At 45.2% G+C, this 19,754-nt stretch overlaps 1 protein-coding gene across 1 annotated transcript in view; it reads right to left on the bottom strand.

The window, feature by feature from the left end:
* TBX20 (T-box transcription factor 20) overlaps positions 1 to 12,988 on the bottom strand; it is a 61,624-nt gene extending 48,636 nt beyond the window's left edge. Inside the window, exons 1-4 of the mRNA XM_025929896.2 lie at positions 12,341 to 12,988; positions 8,742 to 8,997; positions 7,526 to 7,690; positions 3,429 to 3,537 (exon numbers count right to left, since the gene is read on the bottom strand). Coding sequence (XP_025785681.1) covers positions 3,429 to 3,537; positions 7,526 to 7,690; positions 8,742 to 8,997; positions 12,341 to 12,467 — 657 coding nt within the window. The 5' untranslated portion in view covers positions 12,468 to 12,988. The remainder of the gene's footprint in view (positions 1 to 3,428; positions 3,538 to 7,525; positions 7,691 to 8,741; positions 8,998 to 12,340) is intronic.
* Positions 12,989 to 19,754: the final 6,766 nt, after the last annotated feature.

Raw genomic sequence — 19,754 nt, 5'->3', positions numbered from 1 at the left:
ATTAGATCTTAGAGTGCAGAAACTGTTACTTTCTAGCTCCTTCATCTTGGGCCAAATGATCTCGCCTCTCCAACTTTGTTTTCTCAAATACAAAAACTTATTAATCTCACAAGATTGTGGTGAGGATAAGATGATGTTAACTCTCATAAGTTGCACAGCAAATAGGAAGTGCTCAGTAAACCTTAGTAGTCGTAGTAGTATTTCTGACAACTTTGTTGATTCCTGACTCACTGTTATGAACCAAACATGAATGACAGTGATGACCATCTTCTGTTTTATAGCTAGTAAAAGTTGCCCAATACTTAGAAATCATAAGTCTACCTTGATTAACAAGGCAGTATTTCTCACGAATGTTTTAAACAAAATATAATGATTTGCCATTATGAAATCCGAGCAACAAAATTCACTTTCATATATAAAGGATTTTCTACATCTTCCCCACTGCCGCTCAGACAGCTACCTAAATCTGCAAAATTGGGCATGTCCTTCCTAGGATAACAGTGCTCACACTGTATGCCCTTCACCCCAAGGGCCTAGCAGAGAGCCTGACTTTCCTGGGCGGCATGTGATAAATAGTGTGGCAGGAGTGTGGTCAATGGCAGTGTTGATGCATCTTCTAGACTAACATGGGTGTGGTAGATGAGTATTTTTGCTGGTTTACTTTAGCAGAGTTAAATACTAGTCACTGTGGGATAACTAATATAGAATCAATCTCTGTGCTGAGATATAAGCCAACTTAAAGTTAGAGGGCATTGGGGCGCCTGGGTGGCTCAGTCGGTTAAGCGTCCGACTTCGGCTCAGGTCATGATCTCGTGGTTTGTGACTTCAAGCCCCGCGTCGGGCTCTGTGCTGACAGCTCGGAGCCTGGAGCCTGTTTCGGATTCTGTGTCTCCCTCTCTCTCTCTGACCCTCCCCCATTCATGCTCTGTCTCTCTCTGTCTCAAAAATAAATAAACGTTTAAAAAAAAAATTAAAAAAAAAATTACAGGGCATTAACTGGCATTGAATTTTGAACATGCCATCCTTGTATGATCCCAAACCTGAAGAGGAATAACTAAAACAAAGGAGAGCTCCAAATGAATTGAAATAGACTTTAAAAAAGTCATCTCTTTATATAATACATTTATTCCAAGGAGTTTAAGATATTTACGCTCACTCATAAAACTGGAATAAACTCAAAACAAAACAAAACAAAACAAAAAACTGGAATAAATTCAAAGTGACAAAAGTATACTCTTAAAACTGATATAAGAAAAACGCTGGGCATTCATTATGTGTTGTAATAAGAAGTTACAAATAATTTTCACACATTCTCTCTCTCTTTCTCTCTCTCTATCTCTCTCTCTCTCACACACACACACACACACACTCATACACAAAGGACAAAGCCCTAAGCTTTAAATAATGTCCCTTCTCCCATACTTACACCATCCCTAGGTCAATTTCCTTCGGGAAAAGGTGCTGGAGAGGGTCCAACCTCAGACTGAATCTCAGAGCCAGGGCTCCTTGACTATCCGCTCAAGATCTCATTGGGTTAAGGAACACTAAAAGAAATGTGAACTTTGCTTCACTGAAGAACTAAATTCCCTGAAGTAAAAAATTTTCCTGTTATAAAACTAAAAATGCATCTGTAAGAAGGGCTTCTTCCGGACTAATTCAAAGAACTTGGCTAAACTACACAGGATCTAAAAATCTTGCCTTGTAGTTTTCAGAACACACTATTTATGGTGATAAGGGGTTACATTAAATAATAAAACTTTAAAGCTAAAATGGATATTAACAATCATCTAAGACTAAACAATTTGTCAAGGTCTAATCTTGGCATAATCAGACTAGAACCCAGAGCTCCGGAAATCCAGCTTGGTGTTATTCCCACCCATGAAGTTGGTATTAAAAGGAGAACATATTAATTCTGGACAGGTGATTTCAAAATGAATTCTCAAGTCGTTCTGGAAAGACTCAAACAGTGCTTCTCAAAGCTTCACATATGGAAAATATCAGAACCATTAAAAATTTCATTTCTCCCTGCAAAGATTTCAGTGGAGTCCAAGAAACTTTAATATGAATGACATTAAGAATGATCTGGCCTACAGAAAATGTCTCTCAGATACTCATCATTTTTTAACCTGAAAAAAAATCCATCAATGAAAACATCTTTTTTAAAAAAACAGAAAAGGACAGTTATCCCAACAGTCTTAAAGACAAAAGTCAATTATCTTTTCCAATACATAAAATAACAGAAACCTATTAACCTACTTGCAACATCCCAACAGCAGAGTCATGAGTACCCGGTTACTCTGATTTGGTCATGATAAACAAAGTCTCTTGTGGGCGAATGGATGGTGGCAACGTCTGAAGTGATTTGTTTGCTTCCAATTTCATTGGAAATTGATTTTCCAATTTGAAACCATGTCTAAAACTCTCTAATATATATCTACTTATAACCATCCTTTCTGAGAAAAGTTCTGAAACTTCTAAAGTGCATAGATCCAATAAAAACTAAAACCTGAAGTAACAAGAGCCTTAATAAAGGGGTAAGAGAGAGAACAATGATAGAATATCTAAGCCCAGGGAAGCAACCAATGAAATACCAATGTGCTTTCTGGCAATTGAGGCAAAACCAAAAAACCCAGTATTCTTACCAAAAAGAAGTATGCAAGTCTAAAGTTTTCTTAGCATAAAATCTAAAACAATTTTTATGTCAATCTTTATTTAAGAGCATGGACTAACATCACAATTCCTTACAAAGTAGTCTTAGCAAATGTGTAAAGCGCTGCGTCAATGGCTATTTGTGCTATTAATTACTGATATGAGCCCAGAATTCCAATTTCTCTTTTTCCATATTTTGATGAACTCCTTATAAGATCAAATGTTTTGTTTTTCATTTCAAGACTTCTCTGTGCCTTAATATTCCTAAGACTCTCTACAGCAGGGGTGTATGATGAGTAAAGAACACTTCCTCAAATTTATTTGGGCATAAAACCCTTTTGTCCTATTGTATCTCCCATGAACATGGTCTATAAACACACTTTGGGAAACCCCCAAGGGAGATGTCCGTCCTATTCCCCCTATGCTGTGTCATCTAACATACCACTGACAGAAACTAGACGTTTAACCCAAGAATGGGCTACAGTAGCATCCAGAATGCACATTCCCTTTGTTTGGTTGGTGCAGTCTTAGGACATTCATAATGCCATAGGTCCCTGACTCTCTTGCATAGAAATGGCACACGGCATCCCTGTAAGTGATGTCTTAAGAAGAGGAAACAAAATTCCCTGAAGAACAAATGGATGTTTTCAATGAATGACTCACATATGGAGGATGGGATGGGGAGAGGGAGGGGAGGAAGAGATTTAGAGGGAGGAAGTTTTGAGGGACTCCTCCATTCCATCCCAGGGAATCCACATAATCCAAGGCACTGTACTTACATGGCCATGCTGATCTAGTTCATTGTTGGTGAGTTTCACCTTTTCAAAAGACACCATCTGCTTGAGTAGCTGCTCACCAGTAAAAGGAGAATCTGGGTGTACATACAGCCTAAGAAAATTATGAGAGATTTTGTTAATCTTTAATATATTTTGAAAATCTGTTCTCTGTGGGTCATAAAATACTCTGATTCTAAAGGAATGCAAAAACTTCATGTTGGTGAATTTTATTTGCCCCACATAATCTAAAATAATACAACAACATCAAAATAAATCTAAAACATCTAAACGTGTTTCTTTATGTACCAGTGATCTAAAAGGGGTTTTACCTAATATATTTTCTATTGTCTGTTCAGCAAGCCATTTTTAAAAGGCAAATATTTTTCTATCTATCTAATCAACTACTGGTCTGTTTCTGTAAAATATAAAATCTTATTACTGTTGTGGGTATTTGCAAAAGAGAGACAAGCTTATACTAATTGTGTAACAAGTTCCTAGTGTAAATACTGCTAAAAGTAAAAAGAACAATGAAGGGGTAAAGAACACAAAAGACAAAACAATTCTAGAGAACCCATTCATTTAAACTTGAAGATGATGCAAAAGTTTATAAATATAAGACAAAGTAATTTTACTACAGCAGACTGCCTAACTTTTAATAGTTCACAGATCACAGTCTGTTATTTCTTCTAGTACCTTAAATACTATGACTTTTATCTAGTTAAGTGCCCACTAGATAAGAGTGAAAAAAAGCTGGGTAAACCTCATATTATTCAATGTGTTTATTCATATACAACTTAAAGGGGGGGGAAGCTTTGATGGGAAAAAATGTATTTACCACGTATTTATCATTTATCAGCTTCTACGTGCAAGAAAACTCACAGTTAGATGTAGGCCATTTGTTCTATCTGCAAAGTATTACACAAAGTATAACTCTTTGTAAATTCAAATTCTGGTATCCACTGGATATAAGCTTGTCTGAAGTCAGGGGAGATACAGAACTCAAGAAAGAAAAGGAAGTAGGGGCGCCTGGGTGGCGCAGTCGGTTAAGCGTCCGACTTCAGCCAGGTCACGATCTCGCGGTCCGGGAGTTCGAGCCCCGCGTCGGGCTCTGGGCTGATGGCTCAGAGCCTGGAGCCTGTTTCCGATTCTGTGTCTCCCTCTCTCTCTGCCCCTCCCCCGTTCATGCTCTGTCTCTCTCTGTCCCAAAAATAAATAAACGTTGAAAAAAAAAATTAAAAAAAAAAAAAAAAAAGAAAGAAAAGGAAGTATCCCTGATTTAATAGGACAAATCCCTTTATCCATTTAACAGGCTATTTATATCTCAATTTTATATAGGATCTTTATATCTTTAATCAAACATAAATATTATGGTTGGGGCAACATCAGTGGGGAAAAAAATCACAAAACATTTCCTTGCAGTTTCTTAGAAAGAAAGAAAGAAAGAAAGAAAGAAAGAAAGAAAGAAAGAAAAGAAAGGAAAAGAAAAGAAAAGAAAAGAAAAGAAAAGAAAAGAAAAGAAAAGAAAAGAAAAGAAAAGAAAACGAAACCAGAAGTCTATGCCATGCTTTGTCACAAACAGGACTAAGAACAGAAGAATTAGGTAGCCGTACTGAAATGTGAAAGCCCGCCAGAAGCAAAGCACAAAAAAGACTAACAGCACTAGAAATTCTTACTAGACCCATATAAGAACTTTAAAGGCTTTCAGTGTATGTTTGTCTGTCTGTTGGTTTTGGAGGAGTGTTTAAAAATGCCTTTCAATCGAAGTATATTCCTTAATGATACAACCATCATAACGTTTCAAGTATACCCCTCCAAGGCTATCACTATATGAAGTTGTTTTACTGGCCAGCACCACATCCTACCTACCCCACCAAAAAAGGTTCAAAAATATTTAAAGTCCTAGAAGTTCATGAAATGTTCCTTCTTTATCAATTCAACATGGGTCTTCACAATAATAAAGACTAACTTATTTAAATATCAATTGCTTTAAAGACAACAAAAGGTCCTATATGAAAGTATGACATTATTTTTTAAAAAAAGAAAAGATAACGTTACTTTAGATAATGTATATATCTTGCCATTGTGGAGATCAAATGATACTGTCCAGTATTGTTTCTTCTGGTTAGGAACAACTGACTGGTAAACTTTGGTCTGAAACAATATGTTTCAAGGAATAAGAACCACAAGGAACTTCTACCATTAATACAAAAATTATCACCTCCCATGTTCCTCACCTTTCCCTTACGGAGTTATTCAACACAGCACTATTTGTTTTAATAATAATAAAGAATATTTGCTTAAAATTGGTAGAATATTTCTATCCTATAACACACCAAACACTTTTATTTAATATCAGTATAAATATACTGAAGATGAATGAAAAAAAAGCATACAGGAAGCCCCTCCTCTCTCAAGTCCCCCAGGACTTAAAATTCCAGCAATAGCTTAAACATGCTTCAGTTAAGATAGTGTATTGGTACGTGCTTTCCTTCTCCAACCAGAACAGATTAGTAACATAAACAAGGCATGTCATATTTCCAAAGTCCTGCTGGCCTGCACCAGCTCCTCATACCTTCAGATAGGAAGAAAACAGATGCTAAATAAGAGGGATTAACTTCTTAGAGGAAAGACTTTGGGGAGAGAAAAAAAGAAGATTTGATTGTAAAAATGGTTAGAATACTGCTAAAACTCTCTCTCTCTCTGTCTCTCATTTAAAAAGATTTTGTAAAGTGTGGAAGTAAGCTTGAGAGTAGTAAGAATCAGCTCTTTAATGATAAATAGTAAAGAAAATTAATATAATCACTTTAGTACCAACTATAAGACAGTGAATCTTGCTCTATTTAAAAAAAAATGGGTGTAACATTTTTGTAAAATGTCTTAGGCCTGCTATTTAGTATGTTATTTAATATACTGATTTGGAAGGGTTGGGAAGATGTCCTTCCTAGTCTTCTGTGGGAATGGAAAAGTCTGAGAGGCTTCTTTTAATCTTTTCTCCAGTGTATTTAGCGTACCGTAAGCTCAATAATGTGATCAGTGACTAAGTAAGCTTAATATTCCATCTGAACCAGTATGTGTAAATTGTGTTGATTCTGTGCCTTGATTAAAACTCCAGACTAGATACTTACAAAGAATCAACCAAACTTCAGAGTTCCTAAGTCTATACATGTAAATAAATTATTCATTCTGATAGGAACTTCCAACAAACTACAAAAATTAGGTAATCATAAAACAACTTAAAATCAGCGAGGCTTGGCTTTAGAACCCTAACTGTAAAGTCCGCTAATGTCCTTTGCTTGTATTAAAGTATTCAGTTAGATTCCTATAACTTCAGCTATTACTATTTGCATAAGCTAATATATGCTTTTTCCCCCCCTTAGAAGGCTAATTTGGGCAAAGCAGCAACAATAAAAAGCAGCATGTGATTTTTTAAACAGAGTTCTCCTTCAAAAACATTACCAATGAACAGCACAAAAATAAACATATATGATCCCTAACGTATTGAGTAACATTTTGCATAAAATAATATTAACCTGTTGTTGAATTACATCCACCCACTGAACTTATTATGGAGAAGGGGTAAAAAAGAGTTTGCTTTTCTTACTTAAAATTTCTGAGTCCCTTACTGGTCAAAAACGAATGCATTTCACCAAAATGATGTTTATTGTGTGCAGATGTTACCATATTACTAAGAAGTACTTACTACAAACAACCACTTTACTAAAATGCACTCTTCTCAAAAGGATGTTAGGGCAACCACTTCAGCAGTAGGTTTTTTCAGTCTGGTGTTAAGTAGCCAACTAGAAATGATGGGTGCCATATGAAATAGGTCTGGATCTCTAATGAATATTCTAACTGAAATTAGGAAAGCTTGAAAATGAATTACAAAAAAAGAAACAATTAAAGACGACTTTCCGTCTGTGCACAAACTCTGCCTTTCTCAGATATTTTGTAGTCAGTCCTCTGGGCTGGGAATGCTCTCTACCAGAGCTCACCACTGTAAAAACAACAGAACTGCTTAAAATTCAACCAGCCAGACACATTCTGCTCTCAGGGTTCATACGCACTGCATTTGCTCTGCCCGAAAATCTGGAGGCACAAACCTGGCTGGCAGTGGTGGGTCTGCCTTGCCAGCCACCAGCCAGGAAGACCGGTGGTAGGCGTAGCGGTACCTCTTGTTGTCCACGGGGACGATGTCCATCAGGACTATGTACTTGGCCTCAGGATCCACGCCAGAAAAGGATACTCGAATGGTGGGAAACATCCTCCTGACACAAGGAGACAAAGAGAATTCGCTGGAGCTCCTTCCTGGAGGCTAATGAGTCACTGAATAAAAGGGCGAGGTCCTACTCCCTCCCCACTGACCCCCACACCCTTTTTGTTTCCACAGACACTTGAGTACTGAGACCCTCCTTCTCCCACACCTACATAATTTTAGGTGTCGCCATCATAGGAGTCCCCTTTGCTACATGAAAAGTTTTGTTTTGCTTTTTAATACTGGAAGGTCTTCGAGTAGGGAAAATCGTATGCTGTATTATCAAACGTGTCAGACTCCCCCAGACCAAAGTCTCTGGAGCAGACCCAGTCTCCCAACCCTCTAGGGTTGTAGGGAGAAAACTCGGTTCAGCCACAGAAATCTAGGGCAGGTTGGGTTCGGGAGACCCTGCGGGTATTTCCCAGAGTCTACAGAGCTGGAGTGACCAGGGCTGCAGGCCACTGACCTTTAGAGTCTTTGTCCCAGGCCTGGGGAGCCACCTGCACCCCCATTCACTACCCCGTGCCTGCCCCACTAAGGCACCAAGGGGGCCTGACGCACCAGCACTCCATCCTACACAGTGTGAGTTTCAAATTTCATTCCTCTGTGCAGGTTTTAATTTTAGTTTTTAATGGGAACTGGCAGCTTTTGCAAATTGAGGCCAATAAAAGGGAAGCTACTTGCCTCCCTCGAAGCACCCAGCAGCCTGCCCTACACCCCCAGCAAGATTCCTGCTTCCCTCCAGATGCCAACTCCCCACCCCAAAGCCCTCCCAGATGGCAGATCACTGGTCCCCACATCCCTCTCATCAAGGCCACGGCCACCATGGGGTTTTCCATGGCCAGATCCTGAGAAAGCAAATAAATGCTCAGAAGTCTGTCTCGAAGCTCTTTCCAAAAGCAAGTTGATAGAAAGAAGTCCTCCTTAAGGGAAGCTTCCTCTCGGTGCTCTGGACCAGTGGGGTTTCACCCAGCTCCAGCGAATACCTGAGGCCACCCGGGGCGCCACTGTCATCCCTGTACCCCTTACACACCAAGCGCCCCACCGCCACCACGGATCGCTACCTGCCCGACTTGGTGATGATCATCTCTGTTCCCAGCTCGTGGAATTTGTCCCAGAGCTCCTTCGTCTCCAGGCTGCAGGCAATTTTGGCCATTTCCTCACTGGGGATGATGGGGGTGGTGGGGATCAGTGGCTCAGTACACAGAGAGGAGGAGGAGGGGCTGCCACTGCTGCCGCCACCGGCAAACTCCCCGTGAGCATCCAGGCTGGTCAGTTCACCCAGGGGCTGGGCACAGGAGGACTTCTCAACAAATTGTTCTGCAGGCAAAGAGAATGGAGAATGACAGCTAACGCTGTCAAGCAAAGACACAGGAAGGAGAACAGCGCAACCCAAATTGGTACTGGACTCGACTCTGGGAAAGTGAAGTTCAGAAACTCCAAGAAGGCCGTGATAACCCATCACTATATAAATTCTCATGGAATGACATACCCAGCGCTTGCTTACCGAACCAAATGAGTTCTAGAACTGTGGCTTGTTACGAACATTATGAAAGCCACTTTGGGGACTACAAATGTAAGGAGTGCATAAAGGGAAAGGAGGTGATCATGAAAGATGAAAAGCAAGTATTCCTAGTGTTATCCCTGTCAAGTTCTAGACGTTGTAGCTTGTGGGATCTCCTGCCAGTCCTGCCTCTTTGACAGCCAGGAGAGACTTTTCTCCAGCGAGACCAAAGGGAACGAAGAGGTCAGCATCTTCCTTACTTTGAGAGAAGCTTTCCCTTCCGTCCTGAGCTCTCTCTCCACAAGAAAAAAGGAAAGGTGGAAGGGAAGGGAAGAAAAGTGGGGATGCGGTTAAAACGAAAAACTCAAGTCGCTTCACTTCTCTGCCTGGCTCTCAGTGTGCTAGGCTTTAATATCAGGGCAATTTTACAATATCCCTCCCAGCCTGAGATCTTACAAAAGACTCTAACATATAGCTTATTAAATCACAAAAGTGGGCTCGCTAGGCCATTTTGGGAACAGGTGTGAAAAACTGTCTTGAGGGCAGTGTGTGTATTTTTCTCCCTTTCTCTCAAAAAGGTCCTGGAAGTGAGGGAAACAACCCTCAACCCAGGCTAGCAGAGTATTTAAAGTAGGAAGAACACCATCCACCATCAGGCTGGAATACCGCTGCCTATGACCCAAACATTCTACTCCACAGCTGATAAGGGCCTAGGACTACACCAGTCACTTTGATGGAATACAGGGGGACTTTTGTAATTGTCCCAATTATCTTGTATCCCTTAAAAAAGAAACTACTTGAATCTGTAATGTGAAACTGATCTCTAAACAACACTGTTCTAAGTGCCAAGGAATTGAAACAAGTTCTAAATGTAGATATAGTCATGTATATGTTATGTATCACATAAAGCATTTTATTTCCCATATTTCTCCTTGGCTTAGGGCAGGCAAGCAGGAAGCAGGGAATTTTTACCTTTTCTTCTCTTACAATAATAATCCAACTCACTGTAACATTTTAAATTAAGAATAATCAAATTAAGTATCTTGGCCTTAAATTTTCAAGTTCAAAGAATGAAAAGTACGCCAGGGCAAAATCTTATTTTCAACAAATATTTTCAGAAACACATTCACCTGATGTCTTTATAGAGAATTAACATGTAGCTTCAGAAATTTTCTTATTTTTCTGACAATTGGAAAAGGTAGACTCCCTAAGCCCCAGACTAAGGACAGCCAGGGTGGGAAAGTGGAGGAAGAAGAAAATGATACCGAATTTCTGCAACACAATGTTATGTGTCAAGGGTACCGCAATAAAAAAGATCTGAAAAAATGCTCTAGTGGTTTAAGGAAGGCAGCTCTTCTAAATAGATTTTACGTGTTTAAATGCTCAATCCTGATACACTTTTGAGTCCCTACCCCACAATTGCTTCCACACCTCACACCTCTCCATCCAAAGTACCATATTCTCTGTAACAGAACCTCTAGGTGTTTCTCTTGCGGGAGTCCTCAGCTTAAAGTCACTAATTGCACTGTTGAACTACTAGCCCCTGGAAAGGACAAGAATGCCTTCTGGGTCTTTCAGAGCCCGTCTCATAAGCCCAGGGGAAAGAGGTTCATTTTACAGACTGTGTATTTGCGGTGGGGGAGAAGGTGGTGGCTATATAGTTTAGAATTGAGATAGAAAGCGAGTTTTCTCAGGAAAAGAAATAGAAAAGAAAGCAATACTGAAATGACAGTGGAACTGAAAATGGCATGTTTCCCAGTCTGCTGTCTGTAATTCTGACAGGAATATTAACCCGAAGGGCTCTTTCCCTGCTAGCTACCGAACTGTGGTGGGGGAGTTCATAAAGAATTCAGAGGCCTTCGAAATAGGAGTGGATAATGTTGGGCTGTCCCACCAAAATAACTTTGAAATTGGTGGTTAATATGTCTGCAAACAGTTTGGGTTTGTTTCATTGGTTGTTTCCTCTTTTTTTTGGCAGATTTCAGGCGGATGAGAAGAACCAGGGAAAGTGAGTGAAACCTTGGAGGGGAGACTTTTTGACATTATATTTTCTGGAGATCTTCCTGTTTCCTTTTCCTTGGTTCTAAGTTGCTCTGGGGATTTTAGCTTTCTTTTCTTTTTGCCCAGCCCTCTTATTTTTCATCTTTAACCCTTTGTCTTTCATACTAGGATTGCTGTTTCAGATGTGGGATGTTAAAGTGTTGGAAAGGACAGGGAGAAAGAAAGAAAAAACACAGGGGAGAGTCAAAAAATATATTACTCTAAGTTTGCTATTTGATGTTTCTCACCATTTTCGGGCTATCAGATGATCAGGATGTAAAATAATTTTTTCCTGGGGACCCAAGAGGTGATGAGAACACTTCTTTCTCTGTTAATTGTAAAGGGACTTTGAAATACTCAAGTCCAGCAGTCTCTTTCCCACACAGTTCACTTGTGCTGAGGGGAACATAATCCCTATTTTCCCTTTACTCCAAGCCTAGTGTCTTCTATAAATGGTAAAGGTTGTTAAATAAACAGTATAGCTAAAAGTTGAGGAATTTGGAAAATGGTTACTGGCTAATGTTTTTGCCAACCTCCACTGAAAGTGATGGCGGTTACAAAATGATGTCTCACCGATAAGTTCGGAGCTTCGGTGAAGAAAACGGTTCATGGGGAGACAACTGGCTTCTTCTACAGCATATGGCAGTGGTTTTAAGGAGTTAATTCTGTTTATTCAAGTCAAAGGAAAAACAATATCCAACTAGTTTCTTGTTAAGTCGCTAAGAGTCTCCTCGGGATCAAATGCACACGCAGGTGTTACACGCATGGTAAATTCTGTTGAGTCTTAAAAGGGGTTAATTATTTATCTCTGATTGTTTTGGTCCCAACAAAGTTACACACTCTCCTGCACAAGTACGACTTGCCCTGGGGATTCTAGACGAATAGGTAGAGACAGTGGCTAGCGCGCATCCGAGATGGGAAACCGGTTGTCTGTGAAGCCCCCAAAGAAAAGAATCTCCCGACCCCGGCGTGGGGCCCGTGGCCTGAAGATCAGAAGCTGCCTAGAGCAGGGAAAGGCGGCCACCCTCTCAAGCCTCCCGCAGGCAGGGGACGGAGGGACAGACAGATGCGCGGCGGCCCGCTCCTGCCCTAGGCGGACAGTCGGGCAGCCCGACTTACCAAGTGGTTTGATGGTGTTCTCGGCGGCTTCCTTCTCCTTAGAGCCGCCGCTCGACATAAGCGCGGCGATGGAGAAGGCGTTGGCCCGGGAGGAGAGCTGTGGCTTGGGCGACGCCGTGAACTCCATGGCCCCCAGTGTGCGGTCCTGGCCACGCACGGGGCCTGCCGAACTGCCGTCCAGCTTCCCCAAGGGAGACAAAAACCAACACAGAGCGCAAAGTTTCCAATTGCAATCTCAGCGGAGTCGGGAACTCCAGATGAGTCAGCCCCAACCGGACAAGAGCTCCCCACTGGCCTCTGTCCCTCACTGCAAAGCCCTCCAGCCGCAGAGACTTCCCACTAGCCGGAGAGGACAGGAGAGGACCAGCCTCGGGCTCCACCGGGTGCGCGAACCCTGGGGCGCTCCGCAGGACCACAGGCTGCGCCGCCGGAAGCTGGAGATGAGCATCGGGCGCGCAAAACCCGGGGGTCTCGCGGCACCCCTGTGCGTCCTTCCTCCGTCCACGCGCTGGGGACAGCCGGAGCGGCCCAAGCTGCAGGAAGGAGGCTACGGGTGGAACTCCGCAGCGAGGGGGCGGACGCCGGACAGCACCGGCGCCAGCGTGTGGAGCACAGCGCGGCGCGGAGGACACTGCGCCCGGGCGCTCGCAGCCCTGCGCCTTAATTTGCTGGCGGCAGCTATCCCAGCGGCCCGCAGCCAGTCAGCGCCACCCCACGTCACCGCTTCCTGATTCCGCCGCCGGGGGCGGGGCAGCGGGCTGGGCAGGGAGGGCGCGCCCCGGGCGCGGTGCCCGCTCGGCCTCGCGCAGCAGCCAGCCGCGAACCTGGCACCCGTTCGGAAAAAGTGCCACCACCGAGCTGCCGCGGACTCGCCTAGCCTGGTCTCGAAGTCCCAGGGCGGAAGGGACTTGCGCGCGGTTGGGAGGGGGTATTTTTGAAGCGGCTAGGACGCGGGATCCCGAGAGTGGCCCAGTGCGGGAACCTAGACCAGAAGTAGCCTGGGGGAGTTCCTGCTTCTTCCGTTCTTTTTCTTGAGCGTGCTCAAAGTTCCAAAAGAAAGTTGGGAAGCTTTAAGTAGGGCGGAAACCCGCGCCACAAAGCCACCACGTACGGGCCAGGTCCTATTCTCTCTGGGCAGTTCCCAGGGCTAGGTGCCCTCACTCGTTGGGCTCCAAAATCTGTCTGCTTGACAGTGGGACTGGAGATACACAGCCCTGCAAAAGATATGCTGAGAGAGGGATGGGGACATTTAGCAAAGGCTGCTGCTCTCAGAACCACGGCTCCCGCTGCACACCAGTGCGCCACTTACGCGCTGTTCCTGTTCCCGTAAGGGACTCTGGGGAGTGGAACCTCCACCCAAGGGAAGGTGCGGGGCCGGCGCGGGGGCCCGAGCGTGCACCCTGCGGGGACCGGGCGACACGCAGTGGGAGAGTGAGAGATCTACAGTGCTTGAACTTGGTAGACAGGCAATCTGCCTTCGCAAACTGGGCTGCGACCAAGGACTTCCCACGGCCTTATGGGGGTCGTCCTGTTGGCCTTGTTCAGCTTGAATAACTCAAATTCTCCGAATTCGCAGGGTAATCCGCTTCACTAGGAGCCGTGTAAACTCAGGCTGACACACACACTCAAGCTGTACATGTAAATATTTGCGCTCCTTTCCAGCCAGCCGGTCTGGCGATTAGGAGCCTCTTGGTGGGTCTTACAATTTTAAAGAAAAAGAAAACATCTTCCATTTCCCACCAACCTTTTTCTCCCTTCACTGCACCCGCTGCCGTCCTGAAATAAACTTACAGTGGAAAAAAAGTCAAAGGTTGAGAACTTTTATGAAATGATGACATTTGGGGGAGTCGTGATTTAAGCCACTCTTGCCAACGTGTATCAATAGTTTCTAACATGGTGCTGCATGCAGGTGGTAAGAAACGCATTCTGATATCCGTCTTCGCGTACAAAGTGTATTTGTGCAGATATTTGGGGAAATTCGTAAAATCATAGGTTTTATTGCTGGAAGGGGTTTGCACCGTGAGTAGCGTATCTCTACTTGCTTTTGAGAGGGAAACACCAGGTCTGGCATGGAGGGGACCATCTCATTTCCAGCCTGCCCAGCCGGCTAGAGGCAGACCTATGCGCAGGACCCGCACTCCGGGCCACCGGTTTGGTCACACCCTGGCCCTGCAGCTGTGTCCGGGCTGTTCAGGGGAGATCGGTCCTAGAGCTAACGCCAGCTGAGAGCAAAAGGCTCTCGGATGAAACCTCAGTAAGAATAGAGGCTAAGCCACCGGGTGTGCCTAAGGATCAGTTTTCACTTTTAAGGCTTTAGTCTTTGACTGTTTTGAACAACCCAGACCTTTCGTGGTTGCTGTTGAAGGCCACTTCGCCCCCCAGCATATATCCCATCTCAGTGCACCAGTGACATTTCCCTCTTAAACGTAAGGAGCAAAGGGGTTCCTTCTCTGTCTCAGAAGGGAAGATTTCTGACAAGAGGGTTTTTCTTTGTTTTTAACTTTTTATTGGCGCAGGGGGTGATGTCATGGTCAGTCTAGAACTTATTATATGCTTCAAATGGGTGGCAAAGATCTTGTTGGCTACGTTTGGTTTTCAAACACTTATTATGGAATTATACCTCAATTTTTAAAAGTTGCCATTACTTTTCTACACAGAGGAAACCCCGTTTCTTTTCTTAATTATCCTAATGGTTTAGAATGGAATTTTAATAAATTTAATAAATTTCATGACAGGGCCTTTTTTTTTTTTTTTTTTAATTGGTCCAGCGAGGGGAAAGCTGACTTGCCTCCAATCAGCTTCCACTTTTTTTTTTTTTTCTCAATTGCCACGACCACGCCGAAGCCCAGTTCTGGGTCTCTCGTGGGCAGGGAACTCCGACTAGTCCTCGTATTAAACGTAAAACAAAAAGCCAAGAAGGCCAAGTGAGCGCGCGGGAGACAGCGGGCAAACCTGAGGAGCTGAAAAGGCCACTTTAAACAAACCCGGGCGCGAGAGGTGGGCCGTTTGGGGATCCCTAACAAGCGATGCATCTTGATGGTGTTGAAACCGTGGCAGTAAAATGTATACTACAACATAATTATCGGGGGTGGGGGGGATGCTGTCCCTTCTCTTAGATTTATTGCCTTTGCAAATCAATATGGTGCTATAAAAACCGAGAACCGGTGCTTTGGCAGAGAGACGCTATCAAAGGGTGATTTAAAGCCATCCCGAAGCGGAGAGCGCTGAAGTTCTGAGGTCCCTTCAAAACCTCGGTGTTAGAGCGGGTTAACAGGTAAAGCCGCCGAAGGGGGTGGAACAAAGCAATATGTTAATTCGGAACGCTTCTCTCCAGGCCCTGCTCAGGCCGACGACAGGCGCGCGGGAGCTGCTTTGGGATACTGGAACGTGCAATCGGACCTGGAGAAGGCTTTGAATCTTGACTTTAGCCTTTGCTAGCCCTGAGACTTTGTTGGAGGTGTTGTTTAAGCCTCTCGAAGCCTCAGTTTCACCGTCTTCATTAAAACAGGGCCAATAATGTATTCCTACCTGGAAGATGGCCCCGTGGATTAATGAGATAATCTGTGTAAAGCTCCTAAACCACAGCTAACCTTAACAGTAACACCAAAGCACGTAAAACATAAGTACAGAATTTTGTTATGTCTAAATTTTGAACTACAACTTCGCGATCTTAGAGATGTATCTATCTCATAGTCTCGCCGAGTTAACTGTATAGATAGTTGGAATGTGCACAGGGGAGAGGAGTCACATGGTGATAATGGACCATTCCTTACATCCCGTTAAACTTTGGAGCCTGAGAATGAAACGTTTTGATTATACGTCTGAGTTTGGTTCTACGGAGTTTGGAGAACTGGAAGATGTCTCTTCGTGCACGCCACCCTTTCAAATTCTCATTTGTCGTCTCCGGAACTCAAAAGTTAGTGGTCCAAGAAAACAGCCTAGGAAGTAATCAGATTCCCGCTTTTTGGCCAACGGTCCCTCGCGTAACGAATGCTAGCGCAGAACCCTCCGCGGACCGCAGCAGGGACCGGTTCCCGGCTGGTCTTGGTCACCCGCCGCCAACACCAGGAGCGAGAGCTGAGCGAGGGCTGTGGGACCGGGTGCCAGACCGAGAGCGCCGCCGTGCATCCGAGGGTGACAGCGGGAGAGAAGGTGAGAAAGGAGACGTGCTTCTGGGCACCCGGGCAGAGCTACTCGCGGGCTTGGCCCCAAATCCCCGTTCCCATGCTCCTTTCCGCTCTCTCTGCTTTAAAATGCTTCAAAAGCGACAGTAATGGTGCCTTTGGATTCCTAAACTCGGTTTGCCCAACGGAAAAGTCCCAAAGCAGCGTAGGGAGGGCGGCCGCAGCTGCTCGGGAGGCCCCTGAAGCACCTCCCCGGGGAGAGAGCAGCGCGCGTCCCCGCGCCGGGTAGGGAGCGCGCGGCGAGGCCTCGGATTTTGACCGCCGGGCTGCAGGGGTGCGAGCCTGAGCCTTTCCCGGGGCCACCGCACAAACGCACACCCCGGTGGGGTTAAGTTTTCCTGAACCCGAGTGATCCCCCTGAAGCGCCCCCTAGCCCGGGCCGCAAGCCTCCAGGCTTTCGGGCCCACCCGGAGGCCCCTGGGCCTGGCGATCGAGGCGCATTCGCCCAGCTCAGGCTTTACGGGCAAAGCTCCTGGAGGGGTGCGGCCGCAGGTTGTCATCTGACGGTCCCGGGTGGTGTGCGTGCGTGCGCTTTTGGCCCGGGACTGCACACTTGAGACCGGCTGTGAGACTAAGGAAAGAAATATTTTGCGGGCCTAGGGAGGGCCACACCCATTTCCAGGGCCCGTGTCCTCAGGTGGTGAAGGGAAAGGTCCTTTGGGGCCGGGGCCCGCCGTACTGCGACGTTACCCAGCCAGGCCCAGGCTAGCGGAGGCCTGCAGCGGTGGGTGCCCCCCGCTCTTGCGCTCCGCAGGCCTCCCCCACCCCGGTTTCCACTAAGCGGCTCCCCTCGCCGGGGGGCCAGAGGTCAGGCGTGGGGCCTCAGAGACCCCTCACAGGATGCTCCCCTGGGGCCGCGGCCCTCCGGCTCCTTCCCGAGACCACTCGCTTCCCAGGTCTTCCCTCGTGAGCTCGCGACTGCAGGGTTGAAAGGCCCTTGGCGCCCCTCAGGCCTCCCCTGACCAGAGAAGAACCCGTGAGCCACAGTTGGGTGCAAAACTCGCAAGGTGAGCCTAAGAACAGCATAGAAAGATTTCTCCTGACGCCGCGGGGGCGAGGCATCCAGACCTACTCCCCCCCCCCCCCCCGCCCCTCCACCCTCCTTTCTCTCTCTCCACGCGCGCCCCCGCCTTCCTCCGCCAATGCTGTTCCTGCGCGGTCACGGTGTTCCCGCTCCCAACCGCCTGGCTGAAGACCGATCCTGTCTCTATTTAAAACTAAGATATTTCGTGCATCGTGAATTTTTGCATGAATTTTGACTTCTTAAATTACTGCATTAAAATATTGTTTCTCGATTACTGAGACTTTTGTCGACACTTAAATTTGGGGCTTTCACCCTAGTCCCAGCTTTGTCAAGAAGGTTAAGAATTTGAGCCAAGTTACACTGATGTAAGCGGTACAACTGGGATTCTGAGGCAAATCTCTAGCTGGAAAAGCGTCGCTCCTGCCATTACGGTACACTCCGGACTGATTAAGCGGAAACTCCCAGCAGCAGGAGAAAAGCGGACAGAGGACAGTCCCCTGCTTCAGGATGAAGGTCCTGTTGGCCTGGTGCCCACGTCTGCCCAGGCGGACTCATGGGCCCTGCGGGGACAGCCAGACAGGTGGCTCGAAGGCGCGCTTCCTGAGCTTAGGCTTCTTAGGTGTTTAAAAAACATACCCAAACCTAAATGAGACAACTTCCGCAGAAGAGCAACTACAGCTTGCCAGCGCCCTTCCTCTGGCAAAGTAGCGTCAGTTTTGGAGATGTCACCTAATTAAACTTAAAGCAATTGCCACATTTCAGACGATCCAGCCTTCCAGCAACCAACCGCTCCCTGTCCCTTCTGGTGATTGCTGGAGCACTTCCTGCCTTCCCTCTTCAGGAACCAGAGCTAGCTGTTTGGTGACAGTCTATCTGCTCTTTTTTCAGGAGGTTTGGGAGACCGAGGTGGGGAAGACACAGACAGGAAGTAGTCCTCCAATGTCTCCGCTGCCAGCTCCCACTACAAGTTACCCCAGAAGCCATTGATTAAACTCATCTTATTCCTTACGGAGGGCAAAATACACCCAGTAAGATCTGCGTTCCTATTCCCATGTGAGCATGCTTCAGAAGACTTGAAGCATATATTATGTAAGGGAGCAAAGATGTATGCATCTAACACAAGATAAAGAATGCAGAGTGTTTGTTCATTCATCCCATATTACCTGGTACTTACTCTGGACTGGGTACTGTGCTAGGTTCCAGGAATTGACCAGTGATTAGAACCCTAATTCCTTCCTCATGCAGTCTGGTGGGAGACACCAATAAGAAGCATATAAAAACCAGAAGAAATAGAAATTGTGATGAAGACTTGAGGCAGCAAGGAGCAGAGATAGCTAATCCAATCTATCTGTAGGCATTCATTCATTCTGGACCAGGCACAGCTTGTTGGGGTGAGGTTAGTGTTGGACAGTTTGCATACCATCCCTGTCCCTCCAGGTTTCAAAGTCCAGCTAGAGATGTGTTTAAAAAAAGCACCAACATGAAGAATATACATTACATTCTCGTCAACACTGAGCTCATAAAATAAAGGGGCATATGGCTTAATGTTAATAAAATAAGGCAGAATAAATAACTTTAATAAAAGTCCTGGCAGAAGAAAAGTGTTGAGGTCTGACATTAGAAACACTGCTTTGGAGCAAGCCATGCTGAATCCTTTTCCACATTTTAAAGATATAGTTCCTGATGGGAACATCTACATGGAGAGTTTTTGCAAGGATTAAATGGTATAATGTCCGTGTGAGGGCAAAGGACTTCATAGGCATTACTATTTGACATCTCTGGAACTTGGGAAAAGCCTCCTCTTCAATTTAGGGATGATGTAAATCAACTCTGATCAGGAAGAGTGTTCAAGAGCCCCAGTTTCCACCCTGCACACAACGAATGTAAGAAACAGCTTTCTCGCGGGGGTCTGTAGAGGCTCTACGTCTCACTCAGGAGTCCTATGGTGGAACAGAAACCCATATGCCACCTGCCAGGTGGAAAGCATCCCTTCAGATGCTCGGACACTCAGCCTCTCTGCTGTGAACACCCTCACTAGAAAGGCTGGAGGCCCACCGTTGGCCTCTCCGCTGCAGTCTTCCGTTAACTCACCTAGTTTGAAGGCGTTTTGCATTCAAATCCTGGAAGCTAGTTTTTCAGTGCATTACAAAGAGCTTCTATCGTGAATTTGATATGTGCCAGGCTTCTCAAGAAACCTATAATGTTG

The sequence above is a fragment of the Puma concolor genome, chromosome A2 (assembly GCF_028749965.1).
Source record: "Puma concolor isolate L17-30 chromosome A2, mPumCon1.1.hap2, whole genome shotgun sequence".
In the NCBI taxonomy this organism is placed as follows: domain Eukaryota; kingdom Metazoa; phylum Chordata; class Mammalia; order Carnivora; family Felidae; genus Puma; species Puma concolor.
Note: the sequence above shows the minus strand (reverse complement) of the source record. Positions and strands in the feature narration are given on the sequence as shown.